General features: G+C 47.0%; 1 protein-coding gene across 4 annotated transcripts; it reads right to left on the reverse strand.

The window, feature by feature from the left end:
* Positions 1–5,504: 5,504 nt before the first annotated feature.
* On the reverse strand, positions 5,505–9,435 carry Adra2a (adrenoceptor alpha 2A). 4 transcript variants are annotated; one of them, XM_087907811.1, is made up of 2 exons: positions 8,671–9,435; positions 5,505–8,493 (listed from the first exon to the last, which is right to left on the reverse strand). In XM_087907811.1, exon 2 carries the CDS (start codon positions 8,250–8,252, stop codon positions 6,861–6,863), a length of 1,392 nt encoding a protein of 463 aa, XP_087763937.1. In that variant the 5' UTR covers positions 8,253–8,493; positions 8,671–9,435; the 3' UTR covers positions 5,505–6,860. The 4 variants fall into 4 exon arrangements, with proteins under 4 accessions (XP_087763937.1, XP_087763936.1, XP_087763935.1 ...); XM_087907810.1 differs by having other exon boundaries at positions 5,505–8,541; XM_087907809.1 differs by having other exon boundaries at positions 8,634–9,435.
* Between the last annotated feature and the right edge of the window lie 11,050 nt (positions 9,436–20,485).

Raw genomic sequence — 20,485 nt, forward strand, 5'->3', positions numbered from 1 at the left:
GCTCTGATCTCCTTGTTCACCACTCTACACCAAACTCTATCAGTTTAATCACAACTTCAAATGTAACTATTAAATGGAAGGAAGGAGGAAGTGAATCCCATGTCTCGGTGTCTACACTAGGACTAGAGTGCCAAAAAAGTTCTTAAATGGTGTCCAGAAAACGCGCTAAGACAACATTGAAGACAGCCCAGAGATGAGAAGTGAGCTAAGAATTCTCTACGTATGCAGGGATACATGATGGCTGTGACTTGAGCCAGTCCCTACTTCTCTCCACCCAGACCTCAGCCTTAATGGCATCTTTTCTAAACCACTTAGTGGCTGCTTCTTGGCCCCTGAAGCTCAGGTTGAGAGACAAAGTGGTCAAAACCCAGAGAACTACGGCAATGATTCTCTGGGGCTCCCCAAACTGCAGAAGAGTAAGAGGATGCGTGGGTGTGTGCACACCTATCTGTCTGTATGTCTGTGTACACAAACAAATGCACACACAGTGGGCCATGCTCAGGACAATATGGAGACAGTCTCTCACATCCGCAAAAGAGAAGGACAGATCTGTTATTTTCTCTACAGTTAGCTGCTCAGTGATGCCAGCGACCAGTCCATGGTCAAAGCACGGGAGTTAGGCAGATGACCTCACTCTAGCTCGCCTTGTCCTGGCTTCAGGTCTGACAGCAAATGCTCTGCCCTTACCTCTTCCATGCGTCACCTGAGCTGGGTCCTGAAAGGCTGACCCGGGGAGCTTTCTCTACTCTCTGAGTCTGCAGTGAGGGCTGCCACCAGCAGATTTGGGTGCCTTAGCAAAAGAGGCAAGGGAGAAGGCTGCTTCTCTCCCTGCCCAAAGGCAGCCTGGCTAAGGCCTCCCATCAGCAGTGCCTGCCAGCACCTTTCTTGAAGCCTCAGCTGAGGTAGTTTGGTCAGCAACTCTCTTGCCCATTCCTTTGTGCCTAAGGATGCTGAATGCCCCCTACTCCCACTGACCCTTAGAGGTGTCTCTCAAGCCTACCTGCACCTTGTGAACAATCCTTCAGTCTCCCTTCAGCACCCCTTCTTGGTGTACTATCTGGTTTTTGCTCCTAATCCAAATTGCAAAAAAAGGTCCTCCATTTCTAGTTTTGACCATGCTGGAAAGAGCGCTAGCAACTCCAGCAGCCTGGTCTCCCTGTTTCCCTGGAATTCCTTGTGCTAGATAACTCTTCGCTTTTGTAGAAAGCAGAGAAGTGTGGGTGCTAAAGAAAATGACACTGAAAACTAGTGTCCACTGTCCAAGATGCATCACTGCTGATCTAGCTCCATGCTGTTACCCTGGCCAAGGACAACTCTCTGGCTACAGGAGCCTGTTCTAAGCTTGGGGTTCCTTGCACTTAGAATTGGTGAGCCAGTTTCATGCTCCCCTGGCTCTCCTTTTGCAATGTTCTACTGCATGTCCACCTTCAATATTCTAGATCTTTCAGCCCAGACAAGCCAGGCAGCCCTGTGTATCCACGCACATGGAAAGCACATTCACACAGAGACTCATTCATACACATGCACTTGAGTGTAAACACACCCATGTATGCCCATGTAATCGTGTATATACACTCATACACACTCACATGTACACACATGCACAAGCAAGCTTAATCCACATCTGTCAACCACAGCACAAATTCCAACCCCTTAATAAGTAGAGTACTCTAGGAATATCTGTCCTCCAGAAGGAAAGGACCTGTCCCTACATGTACCTCACCCAACAGTGACAAGAGAGAACAGATTTAGAATTTTATACCATCTTAAAATGGATCAACAGAAAACCCCCCCCACACAGAGATCCCTGAGCCAAGTGTCCCTGCAAACATGGATCACTACAGTTTGTGAAACAGAACACACCATGTCACCAAAGGGACCTGTCAAAATTACATTATATAGACTGTACTGTATTTGCGTAACTAGGAATACACACACACACACACCACCACCACCACCACCACCACCACCACCTCCACCACCACAACAACAAAATGTAAAGAAAAAGGGGCCATGAATTTGAAACAACAACAACAACAACAAAAGCATGGAGGGGTGGTACATGGAAGGGATTGGAGGGGAAAAAAGAAGAGGGAAATTATTTAATTATGATCAAAATTTATTTTCAAAAAACACTATATAAGTAATAAATAGATTAATAAATAACATGTGACAAGTAGTGACAGGCAGATGAGAGACCTGAAGTTGATGCTTTACGATGGATGTTTGATAGATAACGGATGGATACCTAGGTACATGGGGAGACCAGAGACAGATTTAATTAGCTCCACAGAACACATGTCGAAATAACACTAGACCAATCAATGAGTTTCTTTTTGCAAATCCCACAAAGACAAGGTCACACAGCTTGTCAACAGCAAAATTAGAACTAGACACCCAACTTCCTGATAGTGCATCTTCTTTCTTTCCAACAGGCCCTGTTCCTGTCGAACTCCAAATCCCAGGATTCTGTTGATTGAAGGGATTGATCTTATTTCCAAACTAAACCCTGGTGTTTGTGACTCTGTGCAGTGCTGTGGCCTGGTGCTCATTACAGGTACATCCTCTCCTGAGGATGGTGTTTGTGATTGCAGTGGCATGGCCTGGCTCCCGCTACAGGTACACCCTTTCCTGAGGATGGTGTTTCTTTGCAAGACAGACTCTTGGGTCCACTTGGAGATTGCTAGGGCCCAAGGAAGGGTAAATGAGCCCTAGTTCTGGAGACAACAGGGTCCTAGGGTCCTAGATAAGGAAGACAACCTTTTCAACAGATATCTTGAGTAGGGACAGGAGCTGGCCTTGCCAACCCCAAGAACGGACTGTTGAAATCAAAGCCAAGGTCTTGGCTAGGCCTAGAGGTCCACGACCTGACAGTTCATCTGCTAGAACTAGAGCCAATTATCTTGTCCTGACCTCAGCCAGGACACAGAGCCCAGCCCTCACCTCTTCTCCAAACCTCTTCTTCTGTGCCCATTTCTCCTCCTGCACCTTGTGAACAATCCTTCAGTCTCCCTTCAGCACCCCTTCTCGGTGTACTATCTGGTTTTTGCTCCTAATCCAAATTGCAAAAAGAGGTCCTCCATTTCTAGCTTTGACCATGCTGGAAATAGCGCTAGCAACTCCAGCAGCCTGGTCTCCCTCTTTCCCTGGAATTCCTTGTGCTAGATAATTCTTTGCTTTTGTAGTGACACTCTTCTATAGCGTTCAACAAGCCGCATGGACCCATCTTGTCTTCTTCTGCAAGTCTGAAGCTCACTGAGGGTGGTGAAGACTCTTCTGCTAGCTCCCACAAGAGCAAAGGCTGGCTACACCGTGCATGCCAGAAAGAAGAACCGTCATTCAACACCCAGCACGGTACCTGATGCAGAGCAGGCACCAGCCGATGTTGGGTGTTCTCAGCAGACTTCCACATTCTACAGCCAAACAGAATCTGTGGTATAGATAGGTAGTAACTGACAGGGAGTCAGGGCAAGACAGGGGTAAGCCTGGGATGATGCATAACTAGCCAGCTCTCAGAATCTCTGCTTAGGCAGTGTGGGTGCTGAAGGAGCTCAGGCCACATCTGGGCTCTCAAACGCAGATTAAATTGAGTCGTGGAGAAGGGGAAATCTGAACCATGTTATCGCCATCTTACCTGAGCCCTTGAACAAAGCCTTGTGGGAGGTGATTATGCAACTGCCCAAACTAAAATGAGGGTCTCACCCTCCATGAAACCCATTGCCCTCACAGCGAGGAATCTGGTCAGACCCAGCATTTTTATAGCCCAAGAAGAATACTGCGTGAAACAGCGCCAACACTCTTGGCTCAGAAGAACCAGGGACTATGGACAGAAGATGTGGGGCCATCTCCAATCTTCACCCGCACTCACCCCCACATACACCTTCACAAACTGCAGCTTGAGCCTTTGAAAATGAGCAGCAAGTCCAGCTGTGAATTCGGACGCCCAGAGTCCAGCGTGGGCTCCAGCCCTCTTGTTCTCATTTTCTAGACTGAACCCATTTTTAAGACTTCTCTGCTAATGTATTGGATGGGAGATGCCACAATACCAGCACCTTTGTACACACCACTGCCTTCACTGTTCCATCTAGGCAGCAGCTGACCTCTGGGGATACAGCAAGCGGGGCAGATTCAAACTGACGGTGAACTAGGTATCTATCCGCCTCTATGCCTGGGTCACACAGCTCTGGTGCTGGAGGCCTGCCAAGCTGACCTATTGTCTGGCACTGTTTCCCTTTAGGGCAGTGGGTGCCCTAGAATAGAGAGATTGCAGTCTGGGTGAGGTAGAGTGGGAACAGGCCTCGGTAGCCAGCCAGGGAGCCAGCCTTGGTGCCACAGCACTGGGGTTGATTTGTGAAGCCCCTGAACAAGGGTTACAGGAGTCAAGTGCCTGCCTTCCCTCCTGTCTTGGAAAACCCAGACCTCTAAAATCCCATTATCTTCCTCCCCCAGGCTCCCCAGTCCTGGGTCTCCTCCCAGGGCCACCTATTGCCCATCATTGCACACACCCCTCCACCATAGGCATGATCCTGCCAGTGCGTCCAGAGAGCGCTTAGCATCTGCTTCTGGAGCATGCAGAGTTGGTCACACAAGCTACAGGTGGCTGTACTTACAAAATTTTCTCTCCCATCGAAAGCACATTCTGTCATTTGTATTTATCCCTCAAACCCTCTCTGTCCTCACCAAGGGAGGCCTTCCTCACAGTCATACATAGGGCCCAGAAGCTAGCTCCCTACCTCAGGGCAGCCTGAAGCCAGTGCTCCATCATCTACACCTGTGGGATCCCAAGCTCATTACTTCCACAGGCCTGTCTCCTCAGCTGTGGGGTAAGGTGGGACAGCCAGGTTACTAAGGCTTTTCAAGAATTAAAGTCCTATCATCTATAACCTTATTTGTGAGGGTCTTGAACCCTCAGAAGCAAAGGGCAGATGTTGACGTGAGAGACATACAACAAGGATGCATGTTCTGGCTAGAGAATCTAAGCCACCAACTAACACAGTAGGTGCCTCTAGCAAGCTCTGGGGTAGCTACTGCATTGATATTAGCCCATTTTACTGTACGAGGTACTTTTTCAAGTGTATTCCAGACTTTTGTATGTACATATCGCACTTTTGGGATAGACGAATGCTTTGAGGAAAACACATATTTTGGGGCATATAGACACGTTCAGGTACGTGCATACTGCATACTCAGGATACCTACACTGTGTGTGTCGACACCACAGCTATGGAAACTCTGGGGGCTAAGGGCACAGACTTTTCAACCAGATGAAATGGAATATGATGAACTTACCTGTAAAATGGGAATAACAGCAGGACTCTCCTCACAGCGCTCTTGGAAAGATTCAAGAAGGCAATGCTTAGAACAGTCACAGCGTGGCTGGCATGGGAGGAACACACGCTTTGTAGTTTGTTACTGTGCAGGGGTGTAGAGACAATTTACAATGTGTAGGTTATAGGGAATCCCAGGGGTAAAAAACTTGAAACTTCAATTATCAGACAGGGAGAGCCACTTAATCCATGTTTATTTCACATTTGATCTGTAAACTTTATTTTTTTTTTAAAAAAAATTCACTGTCATAAGCAACAAGTGCTGACATTTAGTTTTTCTTTCGTGAAATCAGAGCACAGGCCTTCCCTGTCCACCTAAAATAAGTAGAAACCCTGCTGTAAACATGTCTCTGCCTTCCTCCCTGACTCTGGCAATTCATTAGTGACATGATCTCAGCCAGAAAAGCAGGGGGAAGGGAACACTTTCCTACCTAAGAGCTCTTGGGGTTGGCGCTGTACAGTGCGCAGGCCCATTTGTCTTCTCACTGTTTACCTTGTGCAAACTGTATCAGGTTTGTTTCTTCCACATAATTTCCACTCCTGTGTGGCTAAAATCAGCAGCTAAAAGATTCCCTCTTAGATGGCTCTTTCTGGGGGAGGGACGGTACACATACAATCTAGAAACTTACATATTCTTCTTCAAGCCTTGGCCCCAGAGTAGTGGGGAATCCACAGAGTCGGTTTCAAAGTGAGTTACTGGGGCAAGTGGTGCCTCAGAAGATAATGGCTTCATACACAGGGCTGATGCAAGGCGGAAGGTTCATTTCCTTCTGTCTTGGTCCATCGCTCTAATATTTACATAGGAAAAGGCAATTATGCTGTTAGGCACGGGCGGGGGGGGAAGAGGGAGGAACATGAACAGAAACCCTTTCCCTGTCAGGAAATCTCAAAGCAGGTCTGTGTCCGAGGGACTGTCACCAGTTACTGGTAAAAAGCACAGAGAGCAACATAACACTAGAAAAGGGCTCGCATCACGAAGGAGCTTGGTCTGGACCAGGTTAGCTGCTGGAGAGCATCTCCACGGTTTCAACATCACACCAATGCCAACACTGAAGACTTCAAAGTATGATATCAAAAATAATGTATATTTACAATGGGGGTGGGGAGGGCTGGCAGGGCTGCCCTGAATGGTTTTTTAAAGGGGGGGAGGGGAGAGTGGTAATTAGCCCGGGCTAGGAAATCTTGGTTCATTAACCCTTTGGCAGCCATGCCTTCTCTAGTACTGAGCTTGCTCTGAAGAGCTTGGGAGAGTCAGACTGGTGGAGAGGGTGGCAAGGTCATTAGGAAACAATACTGATCGGAGTAGCCCACCAGAAAATGGCTGTGGGTGGGGAGCAACTGAAACAACCACCAAAAGGCGCATGTGTCCCTCTCAGCCAGAACTTTACACGTGTAACAAAAGGTGTCCTCAAAGACCAAGGAGCAGGTAGGTCCTGGGTTTCAGAGTGCTGGGGCTGCATGCACAGACACGCCCTCTCGAAGCCCGGGCCCTGCATCGAACAAGCGTCTGTAAGCAGGGCACATCCCACTCGCTCACACGATGCGCTTTCTGTCCCCACGGCAGAGAATCTTCTTGAAGGCGCGGCGGAAGTCGTGGTTGAAGATGGTGTAGATGACCGGGTTCAGCGAGCTGTTGCAGTAGCCAAACCAGAAGAAGAAGTTGAAGAGCTGATAGGGCACGGGGCAGCCGACCGCTATGAGTGTGTAAGTGAAAAAGAACGGGAACCAACACACCACGAACACGCCGATGACTACAGCCAGCACGAACGTGAAGCGCTTCTCGCGGTTTTGCCGCCCGCGCCAGCGCGACGCTTTGACGCCGCGCTCCTCTCCAGGCCCGGACCCAGAAGTCCCAGGCCCCGCGGCCCCAGGCCCGCGCCGAGGCAGACTGTCCCCCGGCTTCACTTGGCTCGCCCGGGTCTTGCCCTTGGCCCGGGGACCGCGCTCGGGTCTACGGGGTCCCGGGGGCCGCTCGGCATGCTCGGACGACGAACTCTCCTCTAGGTCCAGCGCATCCCCGTCGCGGGGCCCAGCGGGCGCGGGCTCCCCCGGGGCACCGTTAAGCTGGGTGGGGAGAGGCTCGGCCTCGGCGCCCGCGGCGCCCGCTCCGCGTTCGGGGCCCAGGCCATTGGGCCTGCGATCGGCGCCCCCAGGTGGCGCGGAACAAGCGTCCGGACCCCGGCGGCTGGGCGGCACGCGGGTGCGACGCTTGGCGATCTGATAGATACGCACATAGACCAGGATCATGATGAGGCAAGGCGCGAAGAAGGAACCGATGGACGACGAGATGACATACCACTTCTGGTCGTTGATCTTGCAGCTCGGTTCGGCCGGCTGCTGGCCGCCACCAGCGCCCTTCTTCTCTATGGAGATGAGGGGCGGGAAGGAGATGACGGCCGAGATGACCCACACGGTGACGATGATGGCCTTGATCCGGCGCGGTGTGCGCTTCAGGTTGTACTCGATGGCCTGTGTGATGGACCAGTAGCGGTCCAGGCTGATGGCGCACAGGTGCACTATGGACGACGTGCAGAAGAGCACGTCGAGAGCCAAGTAGATCTCGCACCACACCTTACCAAAGTACCAGTAGCCCATAACCTCGTTGGCCAAAGAAAAGGGAATGACCAGTGTGGCCACCAGGATGTCCGCTGAGGCCAGAGACACCAGGAAGAGGTTTTGGGGCGCTTTAAGTGCACGACTGGTGAACACTGCAATAATAACCAGCACGTTGCCAAACACTGTGAACAGCATCAACAGGCCAGCCAGACACACCAGAGTCAGTGTCACCTGCAGGGAGTAAGGGGTGGCACGGGTGCCGTCCCCGGGCGCCTCAGTCCCGTTCCAGCTCGTGTTGCCAGAGTCCGGCTGCAGGGAGCCCATGGGCGCAAAGCTGCCCTCGGCCAGCGGCTGCTCCTGGCGGAACATGAACGCGGGTGCCGGTTCTCCTGGGCCTGCTGCCAGCTGCCTTCCGGCCCCGCGTCCGTGGGTCCTCCTCTTCCTCTGGCGCGCGGACCGTCCCGCCGCGCCTCACATAGGGAGCCCAGGCCCAAGCTGGGGGACCGCTAGTGGTCCATGGATTAGTGCCCGCGAACTGGCACCGGCTGGTCCACCGCTCCGGGTGGGCGCCTTCTCTCTTCCAGCTCCCCAAACACAGCCAAGTTTTTTCCTAAGAGGCAGGATAGAGTAGGGCCAGCTGGCAGTTAGAGATTTAATTCTTCAAGAAAAAAGAAAAGAAATCATCGGTGGCCTGATGACTTGGAAAGATGTCAGAAAATTATACAAATGTATTTAAATAGGCATCTATACCTTGACTCTTGAGCTGAGAGAAAGCAGGAAGTCTTACCCCAAAAGGCAGCCGAGGGGTGTTGGTGAGGGCTCAGGGTCCTAGGTCGATCTTCTTATACCCTCGAAGCGATTTCCGATTCTGTCGCTGCCCCCCAGGAGCGGTGGAGCGGGCTGGGCCGGACCTTGGGTGAGGGCGCGGACTCTGCTTCCTCTTATAGAGCCACGGGACTTCCAAAGTTGTGCGCCCTGCTGGGGCTGGGACGCAGCGCACGGAGCTCTGGGGCAGCGGTGGCGGGATGAAGCGTGTGGGGACCGCATGAAGGCACCCCCCCACACACGTCCTCAGGGCCAAGCTAGGTGAGCGACTGACCCTCCGGAAGCCGAGGCCGAGGCAAGGGTGGCCGCTAACCGCGAGTTGGGTGGGCTCTGAGCGCAGCAGACCCGGCGGGGGTCCGAAGACCGTTTGAGTTTTAGCAGGACTTGGGGCTGAAGGCGCTGGGGTGACTGGGCGGCGTGCACCGGCTGCTGGGCGTCTGCACAGAAGCGCTGCTCCACCGCTCTACGGTGCACTGGTTTTATAGTCCCAGGATGAAACCGGCGTTGCCCAGCAGCCAGCGTCAGCCCCCACGTGGGAAGCCGACCCTCCTCCGCCCCTCGCGCCTCCCCTACTCAGGTCCAGAGCCCGCACCCGCGTCGGACCCCAGAGAGAGCTGCCTCGCAGGCTGTACTGGCCTTTTGGAAAGGCGGGTACTGTGAACAAGGGGCTTTAAGAGAGAGCCTAAGGAGTGGGGAGCGGCCCCTGCTGGGAGTTGGCCGCGCAGCTCCCGGCGGGCCAGGAGACAGTTACACCCTGGAGTACACCGATCTAACTGGGTTCTAGCAGGAAAGGGTACCAGCCGCACCGTCGTGTAGGGGTCGCTGGCGAAGCAGCCCCGCCCCAGCCAGGAAGGAGCTCCTGGTGGTGGCCGGGATGAAAGGGATCCTAGAGAGATAAGCATGTGCGGGTTCCTTTGGAACCGCTGAAGCGGAATGGACAACACCCACGCGTGAGCGAACCAAGCTTGACTTATTCATACTTGGGGAGAGACAGCCACATATCCTTGCAGCCATGGAGCTGTCTGCGAGACGTTCGTGGGCTGGGGTCTGCACTGCGCCGCCTTGAACGGCTGTGGGGAAGGGTCCTGGAGGCGTAGGCCCTGAGCCGTGGCAGAACGAGAGCGCACTGACACCTGCTGGCCGCTGAACGTCACGGCTGGGAAGCGACTTTGAGGCTCCAGGCTCCAGTTTCTAGTCCTTTCCTATATTTTCTGTCTTGGGGCAAGTCTGGATCTAAGCTCAATAGAAAAAATAGAAAAATCAAACAAACAAACAAAAAGAACCAAGATTTTAAACTGCACTGTATCATGTTGCAGAAATCTTCGAGTTGTATGTGTCTACCTCCGACGAGAGTGAGGCTCGAACCTTTACAGATGGCGAGGGAATCCTGTGCCCTCCTCTCTGTTGGCTTTAAACTGCTGGGAACCCTTAAGCATTTGTTGAGGCACAGATATTTTATGAAGAGCTAGAAAAGAGGAGCGTCAGGACATCATCAGTAGATGTAAGCCTTAATCATGCTGTTTTAATCGGTACATTTTGTGTGTATGTCTTATAGCATCACACTGCAGTCCACAAATTATATATTATATATTAAATAACACAATTATGTGTTAATCAATTTTTTTATGTTTATGGAAATAGAAATATTAACTTCCCTGATTTGGTCACTACATGTTGTGCATAATACTGTATTAACATACAGTATCTCACACATTTGTACAATTAAAAGAAAAAAAACTTAAGTTAAACTCCACCCCACTTACATGTACCTTTCCCTCACACTCCAACACACACACACACACACACACACACACACACACACACACAACCTGCACAACATCTTTCAGTGGGAGCAGGGTGCTAGCCAAGGAAGAGAGGGTATTTACATGCTCTCTCTGATAAGAATGTAGGAGCATGGGAGTTGATGGAGGTTTTCAAGCATGCTGGATGTCAGCAGCACAGGATTCACTATGCCATCTGCACTCCAGATGAGCAGCAGGCAGATCGTGAAGGCAGGAGAGCAGGAAATGTGAATAGGGTGGCCACACGACCTAAAGAAACATCTGTCATACTTCAGAGATTACCAGATCAAATGCCATATGCTGTCATTCAAGCCCAGGTTCCAAGCTCTGACATGGTGCAGGCTCAGGTCTGGCTGAGGACTGCGGGCTAAATGAATGACCTTGGCCATCAGTTCCAACTCCAGCTGATGGTTTCATCCCTGACCAATAACATGGTATTTGATGATGCTTCTAAGTATTTCTCAAGTGTCTCATTTGAGTTAGCACCTTTACTCCCCAATACTTCCCCCAGTAGAGAGCCTCTGCTCCTGTCTTCTTGCTGAGACTTCTCAGACTCTCAAGAAAACCAAGAAGGCTAACTTAACTGTCTCCTCTCTGTTGAGACTCTTGTTCCCTGTCGTCTCCTACGTCTCTGCTCCGAGCCTCTTGGCAAGACACTGCAAATGTGTTCATTTGGAAATGTGACTGAAAGTGGGCAGCAGGAAGTATCCAAATTATGTGAAGATTTTTATAAAGCCAATTAAAGCTACAAAAAGAATGAGCTCAGGTTAAGAATTGCAGCCTGGATCTCAGATGTGCAGACTTCTGGGGTGGTGGTGCAGACCTCATGGGAGCTGAGGCAGATCACATAACAGAGTCGTGGCTTGAGGGAGATCCCTCCCTGGACATACCCATGAAGGTCTATGACTATTAGTAAAAATAAACACCAAAATACCACATCTGAGCACTGGCCACAGGCCAGACACAATGCTAAGCAGCTTATAAGATATATATAATTTTGTCCAATCATTTGCTTATATAAATGGAGAAAACAAAGGTCCGAAAGGCTAAGTACATTGTCAGCCATTTACTGGGAATTTTCCACCACCATTCCACGAACTAAGGCTCTGCCCTCAGAAGACCGGCAAAGACTCATCCAGAGAATGTTGGGTGCTGCTCAGGGTGGGGGGGTCCTTCACTAGCATGTACAAAACCGTGGGTTCAATCCTCCACACCACTGTACAACCAGAGTGGGGAGGTGCATTCCTGTAACCCAGTACTCGGGAGATAGGGGCATGATGGTAACATAAAGGCTTTGACTTTGTCAAAAGGAAGGCTGTTGGGAAGTTCTAAGTGCTCCTCTAACCGGGAGGTGTCCTCCAGTTGTGACCACCACAGTAAGGCACATGTGGGGCAGTGTGTCACTCACTCCACATCTAATGCTTGCTGTCCTGACACAGCATCAGGCACAGTCTATGGGAGACTGGACATTTCTTATGCTCTCTGATAGAGAGCATAAAGAGGTGAGAACCCTTCCTCTCCCAGTATCAGTATTAACTTGAATAAACCTCACTCACACACACACACAATGGACTCAGGACCACCCATTCACACACACAGTAGGATCATGCTCAGGACCACCCACTCACACACACAGTAGGCTCTGGCTCAGGATCACACGCTCACACACACAGTAGGCTCTGGCTCAGGACCACACGCTCACACACACAGTAGGCTCTGGCTCAGGACCACACGCTCACACACATAGTAGGCTCTGGCTCAGGACCACACACTCACACAGAGTAGGCTCTCACACACACACAGTAGGCTCTGGCTCAGGACCACACGCTCACACACACAGAGGGCTTACCTTTTATTCCTAGGGCACTCCTGAAGAAGGATGTTTACAATCACATTTCTTGGGGTAGGGATGTCTAGTTTGTATGAGGCCCTGGGTTCCACGCCCAGGACCACCAAATAAATATTCTGGAACAGACCCCTTGAGAATGCCAATTCACTAGGATTGAGGTGGGGTCTTAGTACTAGCATTTTTAACGTAAATAATTTAGTAAACACTACCGATAGTGCACACTAACCACCTTCCAAATGCTCATGAGATGAAAGAATGAATCCCACATCTGACTGATCTGCCAACAACTAGCCCATAGGTAGGCTGCCAAGATGGCTACTACTTCAGTCCCAAATCAGGATCCATCTACACACGAACTAATTCATGAATATATTCTTCATTTTTTTTTATTTTTTCCCGAAGAACATTTAAGTTGGCAGAGGTGTTCAAATTGTGTCAATTAGATGATTTGCCAAAAAGTGGATGCTACTTAAGCTACACAATGTTTGTCCTTGAATTACATTGGGTTTCAATGTCAAACAAGACCTAAATGTGCCTTGGTTTCTCAGTCCTACTGTTAAAGCCTGATTGAAAAATGTGTGTCAGCAGCTTGATCTCAACCTGGAAGCATTATTTTGGAAGATTGTGGCCATGCAAAGAAGTGAGAGACTTAGGTGAAGGAAGGAAGTCACGGGGGCAGGGGAGGGGCACCTTTTGATTTGGTAAAGCTTCCCACAGGCTCAGCCATGTGTCTGAATACTTGGCCCCAGTTGATAGTACTGTTTAGGAAGCTGTGGATCCTTTAGGAGGTGGGGTTTCATTAGAAGTGAGTCATTGGGGGTAGGCCTTAGGGTTTTATAGCTGGGCCTGACTTGCTGTTCACTCTGTTCCTTGATTGTGGTTAATGTAACCAATACAGCAGTCTCTTGCTCCTGCCGCCCACCATGAACTGCTTTCCATCATACTATATGCCAGCATAAACCCTTCTTTCCTTGCAGGGCTTCGGGTCACAACAAGGAGCCTAATTAACATGCCTCTGAAGAGTAAGCCTGATCCCTGTCCTTTCCACACTAGCAAGCACACTCCTGCTACCATGATATTCTTTCCTTCTTCAAGGGCATGGGGCTAAGTAACTGTGGACCAACCCTCCTGAACTGTGAGCCTAGTAAGTGGTTTCTGTCAGAAATTTGGTTACATCAGTATAAAGTAATTAATCCACTTAACTTGACGGTAACTTCAATTTAACAGAAATGGAGAGCTAAGTGGGGGAGAGCTATTATGACCTCTGTTACTTTGGTTTGTTTGTTGTTTTAGAAGATCTGATTGTCTAAGGAAAAACCGGCAGGGTCAAAGCTTTCAAACAGAAATCTGTCACCCATTCAGACAAACACAAGCCACCCAACACTCCACCCCCCAGAGAGAGATGGTAACTTAACACAACACTCTCACCCTTCTGAACATGAACAGGTGTAGAACACAATGTTCTCAACTACTGCTCAGGCTGTGCACACAGCTGGAATCACAAACATCTGTCAACTCACTATCTTTGCTGTTGAGAGGGGAAACAGGACTCACTAGAGGAAAGTCTATCACTTCTCTGAGCTTTTACCTAACTCCTCCATCTTACTTTTCCTGTGCTGAAGCTTGTGGGCATCCTATGATTACTGCAAGTTGACAGTCGCCAGAAGGAAAGGGCCTCTTCCAGGGGTGCGTGTGGAGGTGCCCTCACCACCTGTCATGTCTGATGCCAGATGTCTGCGGCTGCTGCGGATAAACCAGTGGCCTTGCCATTGCCTTTGTCGCTTTCTAAAGCATTAGGCAGCCATGTGCTGGCCTGGAAACTGAAGTCAGGTGTTCGTGTCTCCACTAAAGTGTGACTCTCACGAGCTTGTGTGCACACAGAAAGCATATCATCACCTTCCTTAGGGTTCTGGGACAGTTCTCAGATAAGTGCCTGCCCCACCCCAACAAGCTGAGTAATAATGACCCTGCTTTGCCCAAACACATGAAGAAAAGCAACCCTTGAATAGACTATGGTGAGCAATGGTTATTTGTTCTCACACTTGACAGGTGAGATAGAGGCACCAGCCTAGGAGTACAAAGTAGACATTTGTCACCGACAGTAATAACTCTTAAACCAACATTCCATTAATCTAATTAGGTAAAGTGAGTCACCCTTCATGTTTGCTCAAGGAAACCACGGAGACAATGTGCATGAAGCATGTATGGAGAGAGTGTGGGGGGGAGAGGGAGCGATGGAGGGAGGGAAAATATGAATCTAACTGTGACGACTACTATGATTATTTAAATTATATTTTATCCATTCTCCTTGGTCAACACCACCAAAAACAGACCCTTCCTTGATAAAGAAGCTCCTGCCTGAAAGGTGCTGAGTGGCAATTCAAGTAAGACACTGATATTTTGAACTTGAGAGTAAAATAAGTTCTGGCCCTGCTTCTGACATTTAATAACTATTTACTTGACTTCTCTGGGTCTTCTCATTTCCTCATGTGGAAAACAGGAAATAGTTTTATACACCTCACACATGCTTTTAAATGGAGATTAAATGTTTGAATGCATAGAAAATACTCAGCTCAGACTTTGGTTTAATGGTTACAAAATATACATTATGTATCTTTTTATCTAGCAATGCTATCTTCTTTATTAGTCAAAATATTCATGGAACCAATGCAAATAGATCCTACAATCTGTCAGTCTTAGCAAGGATTGTTAATAAACCAACACTAGAAATATAAAGTTAAGCAAAATAAACATCAAAGTGGGAAACACAGTTTTACTAGGCTTAACACAGCTTTGTTAGGTTTGTGTGTGAAAGGTAAGAGAGTAAATGCACGGGGCTCCTTACACCAGAAAAGAAATACAAACACTGGTCAATTCTGAGACTCAAGAGGGGAATCCAGCTGATAAAGCTGAGGAAACAAGCTGGATAAGCAGACTGGTGCTTCCAAGGTGCCTTCCACAAGCTAACTCCACCGGAGCGAACTCTACTGGAAACAGAACAGAAAACAGATCGATACAGGTAAATGACATCTGGTTCAGTTGAGGGGCAGAGATGGCTTTGGGGCAAGGTGGATACAGCACTCCATACTGGTCACTAAGGAGCAGGTACATACTCTGCTTTCTTGATCTCCTTTTCTCTCCTTTCCTCCTTTCTTCCCTCCCCTAACAAAGAAAAGAGGGTTAAGCAAAAGCACAGGTTAACAGATAGAAGAAGCTATACAGTCTCAACACCTCGGGAAGGAGACACTACTTTCTGTCCCTGTTCCGTGTCCAGGTTCACAGCTGTGGAACAGAGTGGTAGGTCCCTTCTTTCTCTTCCTTTGAGTCTAAGTGACCCCAAAGCCCACAGGACACACAATAACTCCTCCCTTTACCCTTCCAGTTGGTATCTACTCTGTACAATCACAACCCTTGGCTGGAATAAATGGATGCAAGAGCTTTAACGGTAAAACTACTTAGCATCTCAGTGAGTAGGATTCACTGATGGAAATCACACACAAAACATAATTTAGTCTGTCCTAAGAACGATGAGAGGAGTTTATGTTGGACTTGAAGATATTCAAAATATAACTGAACTTTTGGGAAAAAATAGAAAGTAGTGAAACACAAACCTTTAATCCCAGCACTCATAATGCAGAGGCAGGCAAATCTGAGTTCAAGGCCAGCCTTGTCTAAATAGTAAGAGCCTGTCTTTTTTTTTTTTTAAAGGGTATTTCCAGAAATGATGGCACTCTTAAGATGATCACACTTCAAGACTTTTTGTCCAATCAAGTGGAAATAAGAGATGAAATAGAGATATTTCAAAAGTCCTGCAACAGCCACCAAATATCCCAGTGACACACACTAGCATTACAGCTAAAACATCTGGGAAACACAGAAGTGACAGCCTAAAAAATAAACCGTAGACAGACTAAGAAGAAAAAGCAAAAATTAAAAAAACCCATGAGAGGTGCCTTTTCCTATCACCCCCAAATCTGTCCTCAGAGGAAGGTATGAGCAGATGACAGAGATGGAGAAACTCCGTCTCTGTGGCCAGGGAGCCAGACAAGGGTCCTCTGTGGGCCAGATAATGAGGGAAGACTCCAAGGAAAGTAAGTTCTTGGTTTTACTTCTTCACCCCCTTGGCCCAGCATTTCCATCTTGGGAAGCGTTGACAGCAGGACGAAGAACAAGACGCAAGGAAAGCGGTGTGCTGTGTCAGGGTGGCTGGGGCCGGAGGCTGCCTGCAGATACTTTATCATCTTCCCAAGTGGCTGTACATTTTCTATTTCCTCCCGCATTCAGTAACCATCGGTAGTTTTCTTTTTGATGCTTCAGTAGGCATGAGAGGCTTCTTATTCGTTTGTAACTCCCTAGTGACTGATGTGCATGGCTCCTTCCAGCTCCCTTGCCACCCACATATCTCATGAGCTGTCCATTTTAAATTGTCCATTTTTAAATCAGTCATTCCGTTATGCTGAATTTTAGGAGTTCCTCATGTAAGAATTCAAGAAACTTGTTATCAAAAGAATAACCAGTAAAAAAAAAAAAATGGGGTAACAGACCTAAACAGAGAATTCTCAACAGATGAATCTCAAAATGGCTGAAAGACACTTAAGGAAATGCTTAACATCCTCAGCCATCAGAGAAATGCAAATCAAAACAACTCTGAGATTCCATCTTACACCTGTAAGAATGGCCAAGAGCAAAACTACTGATGACAACTTATGCTGGAGAGGATGTGAGGTAAGGGGAACACTCCTTCACTGCTGGTAGTAATGCAAACTTGTACAACCACTTTGGAAATCAGTATGGTAATTTCTCAGAAAATTAGGAAACGATCTACCTCAAGACCCAGCTATCCCGTGGTTGGGTATATACCCAAAAGATAATCACTTCCTCCACATCTCCTGGTGTCTCTGCCCTTCTTCCCAGCACCCTCTGTGCCTAGAAAAGCACAAAGATATGTGCTCAACTATGTTCATAGCAGTATTATTTGTAATAACCAGAACCTGGAAACAACCTAGATGCCCCTCAACTGAAGAATGGATATAGAAATTGTGGTATATTTACAAAATGAAATACTACACAGTGGTTAAAAAAATGACAGCTTGAAATTTGCAGGCAAATAGATGGATCAAAAAAAAAAAAAAAAACAAATTGAGTGAGGTTAACCCAGACCCAGAAAGACAAATATAATATGTACCCACTTGTAAATGGCTTCTCGACATAAAGCAAAGAAAAATCCACCTACAGTCCGCAACCCCAGAGAACTTAGAGAGGACCCTAAGAGAGACATACATGGATCTACATAGGAAGGAGAAAAAGACAAGATCTCCTGAGTAAACTGCGAGTGTGGAGGTCATGGGAGATGGTAGAAGGGCAAGGGGAGGAAGAAAGGGGAATACAGAAAAATGTATAGCTCAATAAAAATAAAAAATAAAATGTATCTTCTTAAAAAAAAAGAGTTCCTTGTGTATTTCAAATTAAAGTCTTTATCAAATATATTCCTTGTCGGTATTTCAGTCTACAGTGTTTTCCCCTTTTGTTTGTTTTCTCATTTTCTTGGTAGTGCCTTTTGCAAAGAAAAAAAAATTAATGATACTCAACTTACAATGCTTTCCACAAATGTTCCTTGGTGCTATACCTAAACCTCCATAGTCAGGCCCAAATGCAGTGAGTCTCCTGCTGGGCAGTGATGCCAGCTTCAGCGGTGTGTTGTATATCCTGGGTCTTTTGTTCTCCACAGAGCTAGGAGCTTAGAGTTTTCTATTCTATCATTGTGCATATGATTCATTTTAGGTTTTAGGACTTGGATTTGATTAGATACACAGACAGACAGACAGACAGACAGACGGACGGACGGACTGACAGACAGACAGAGACATAGCCAGATATCCCCTCCCATTGAAAAGGTCATCATTGCTGCATTGAACTGTTTTTGCTCCTTTGGAAAATCAGCTCTTGAAAGTTACCAAAAAGAGGTGCCAAAAAGAGTGTTACCAAAAAGTTACTAAAAAGAGTGTTTTTTCTGCACTGATTGATATGATCATGTGATAGTTTTCTTCTTAACCTAATGGTGTGATGTATTACACACTGGTTTTCTAATGATGAAAACAGCCTTGTGTATCTGGCATAAACAATGCTTTGTTGTGTTGTATAATTCTTTTGTACATTATTTTATGGGATAAAATTTGTTATTTTGTTGAGGATTTTTGCATCTAAGTTCACCAGATCTCTGTACTTCATTGTAAGGATTTTGGGCTTAGTATTGGAGTAATTCTGACCCCAAGGAATTAAGAGATAGCCCCACCCCCATCTTCTAGAAGGAACTATAGAGAAACCATTTAAAGATTCTTTATATGTTTGATGAATTCTACTAAATAGTAGTACAGACTCATTTTCTTCAATAGGCATCAATATACATTTTTTTCTTGTGTATATTTTGGCATAGTGTATCTTTCAAAGAACTGGCCCATTTTGTCTTAGCTTTAAAATTTAGCGTCACAGACATTCTTATAGTTAGTTCTATTACCTTTTCTTCCCCCCATGGGAGCTGTAGTGACGCCCTTGCCTTCAATTATGATAAGAATTAGTAGGGTCGCAGGTCTTAGCCTGGTAAGAAGGTTATGAGTTTTACTGTTTACTTATATTTTCAAAAAAACCTCATTTTTCGTTTTACTGATTTTTCACTATTGACTTATTGTTTTACTTTCATTGATGCCTACTCTCTTTTTTCTTTGGATTATTTTAGATTAAATTTGCTCTTTTTTAAGGTTAAGAACATCATTTTATCTTAGATCTTATTTCTAATATAGCACAGATGCTCTAAAGGCTCCTCTAGGCTGTTTTCACCATGCTAAACAATATGACAAGTTTGTATGTTTCGTTTTCATTTAGCACGTAACTTCAAGAAAATTCAATATTACATGGGTCCCCCAAAATAATTTCTAATGGAGGGTGAAGTCTCCAACATACAAAAGTAAGCTGACCTTGGCCTGAGCCACTTCTTGTGGCTGTTCCCGCCTTACATATTTTGACAGCCTCTGTGCCACTGTACTGGAGATTGTATCTTTAAGACAGACCTTTAGTTAGATCTTGTCCCTTTACCTCAGATACTTTTCCTTGTTCTGAAGTCTACCATAAGTGTAACATAGTACATGTATTGGCTACTTCCTGTTGCTGTAATTCAGCACCACAGCCAGAAGGAACTAGAAGATTATATTCTAGCTCACAGTTTCAGAGGCAGAGTCCATCATGGTGGAAAGAGGTTTGGTAGCTGGTGACTAGGTCAGGAAGCTGAGGCCACATCTTCACCCAGAAAGCAAAGAGAGCAAACAGGAAGTGGACTGTTCACTATTTCTTCCCAAGATACATAACATAGAAAATATTGATAGCCCAGATTTTCAAAGGATGTAGATATACTTTCCAAACTTAGGATATAGGAGAACAAAGAAACACAGAGTTAAGTCAACATCCTACAAAAGACAACTGTCACTAATTTATGTTTGGCCATGTTCTGGGGGGAAGGGCTGCAATCTGTCTACATAATCTGGTAGACTCCTGAAGCAATTCAGGACTGCTGCCAGGAAGTCCCTTTTCTCTAAGATTGTACTCACAGCTCTATACAACCTCTTCCAAAGATGAAGCTTTAGAAAGGATTCCTCAGTGATCAAGTAAACACACTGCCCCCACATCCAACGACAAACAAAAACCACCACCTGAGAGTACACTGTACTGTGTACTTCTAAGCTAGATTGATCTGAGACAGGAGATAATTGCAAATCCCTGAAGTCATCACCCAAGTTAAATTTTTTTAGTAAAAAGAACTATGCAAACAGAAATAGTTGCAGATAATGTATACATTACACATAACAGACCTGAGTCTTGGGCAGGTGTGAAGCTTCAAGTTTAGTGCATGCAGTTCCAGGCCGGGGGGCTCTGACCAGGCCCTCACTGGCTGCCTTACTCAACACCACTGATGAAATCAGCATTCACCTATTTAACCCACTGCTATCAGAGGTATGAATGGTTGTTTTAGCGAGGGAAGCAACACAGTGGAGCGACAAATTAATTTTATGACTCAACACACAACTGTTCTCTTAAAAACAAATATTTAAAAACCCTAAACAACGTAAGTTTTTAAA

Source organism: Myodes glareolus, chromosome 7 (genome assembly GCF_982192425.1).
Source record: "Myodes glareolus chromosome 7, mMyoGla1.1, whole genome shotgun sequence".
Taxonomy (NCBI): domain Eukaryota; kingdom Metazoa; phylum Chordata; class Mammalia; order Rodentia; family Cricetidae; genus Myodes; species Myodes glareolus.

Excerpts from the sequence above, each read along its gene's own strand:
- Adra2a (XM_087907811.1), bottom strand. The coding sequence starts at position 8,252 with ATGTTCCGCCAGGAGCAGCCGCTGGCCGAGGGCAGCTTTGCGCCCATG.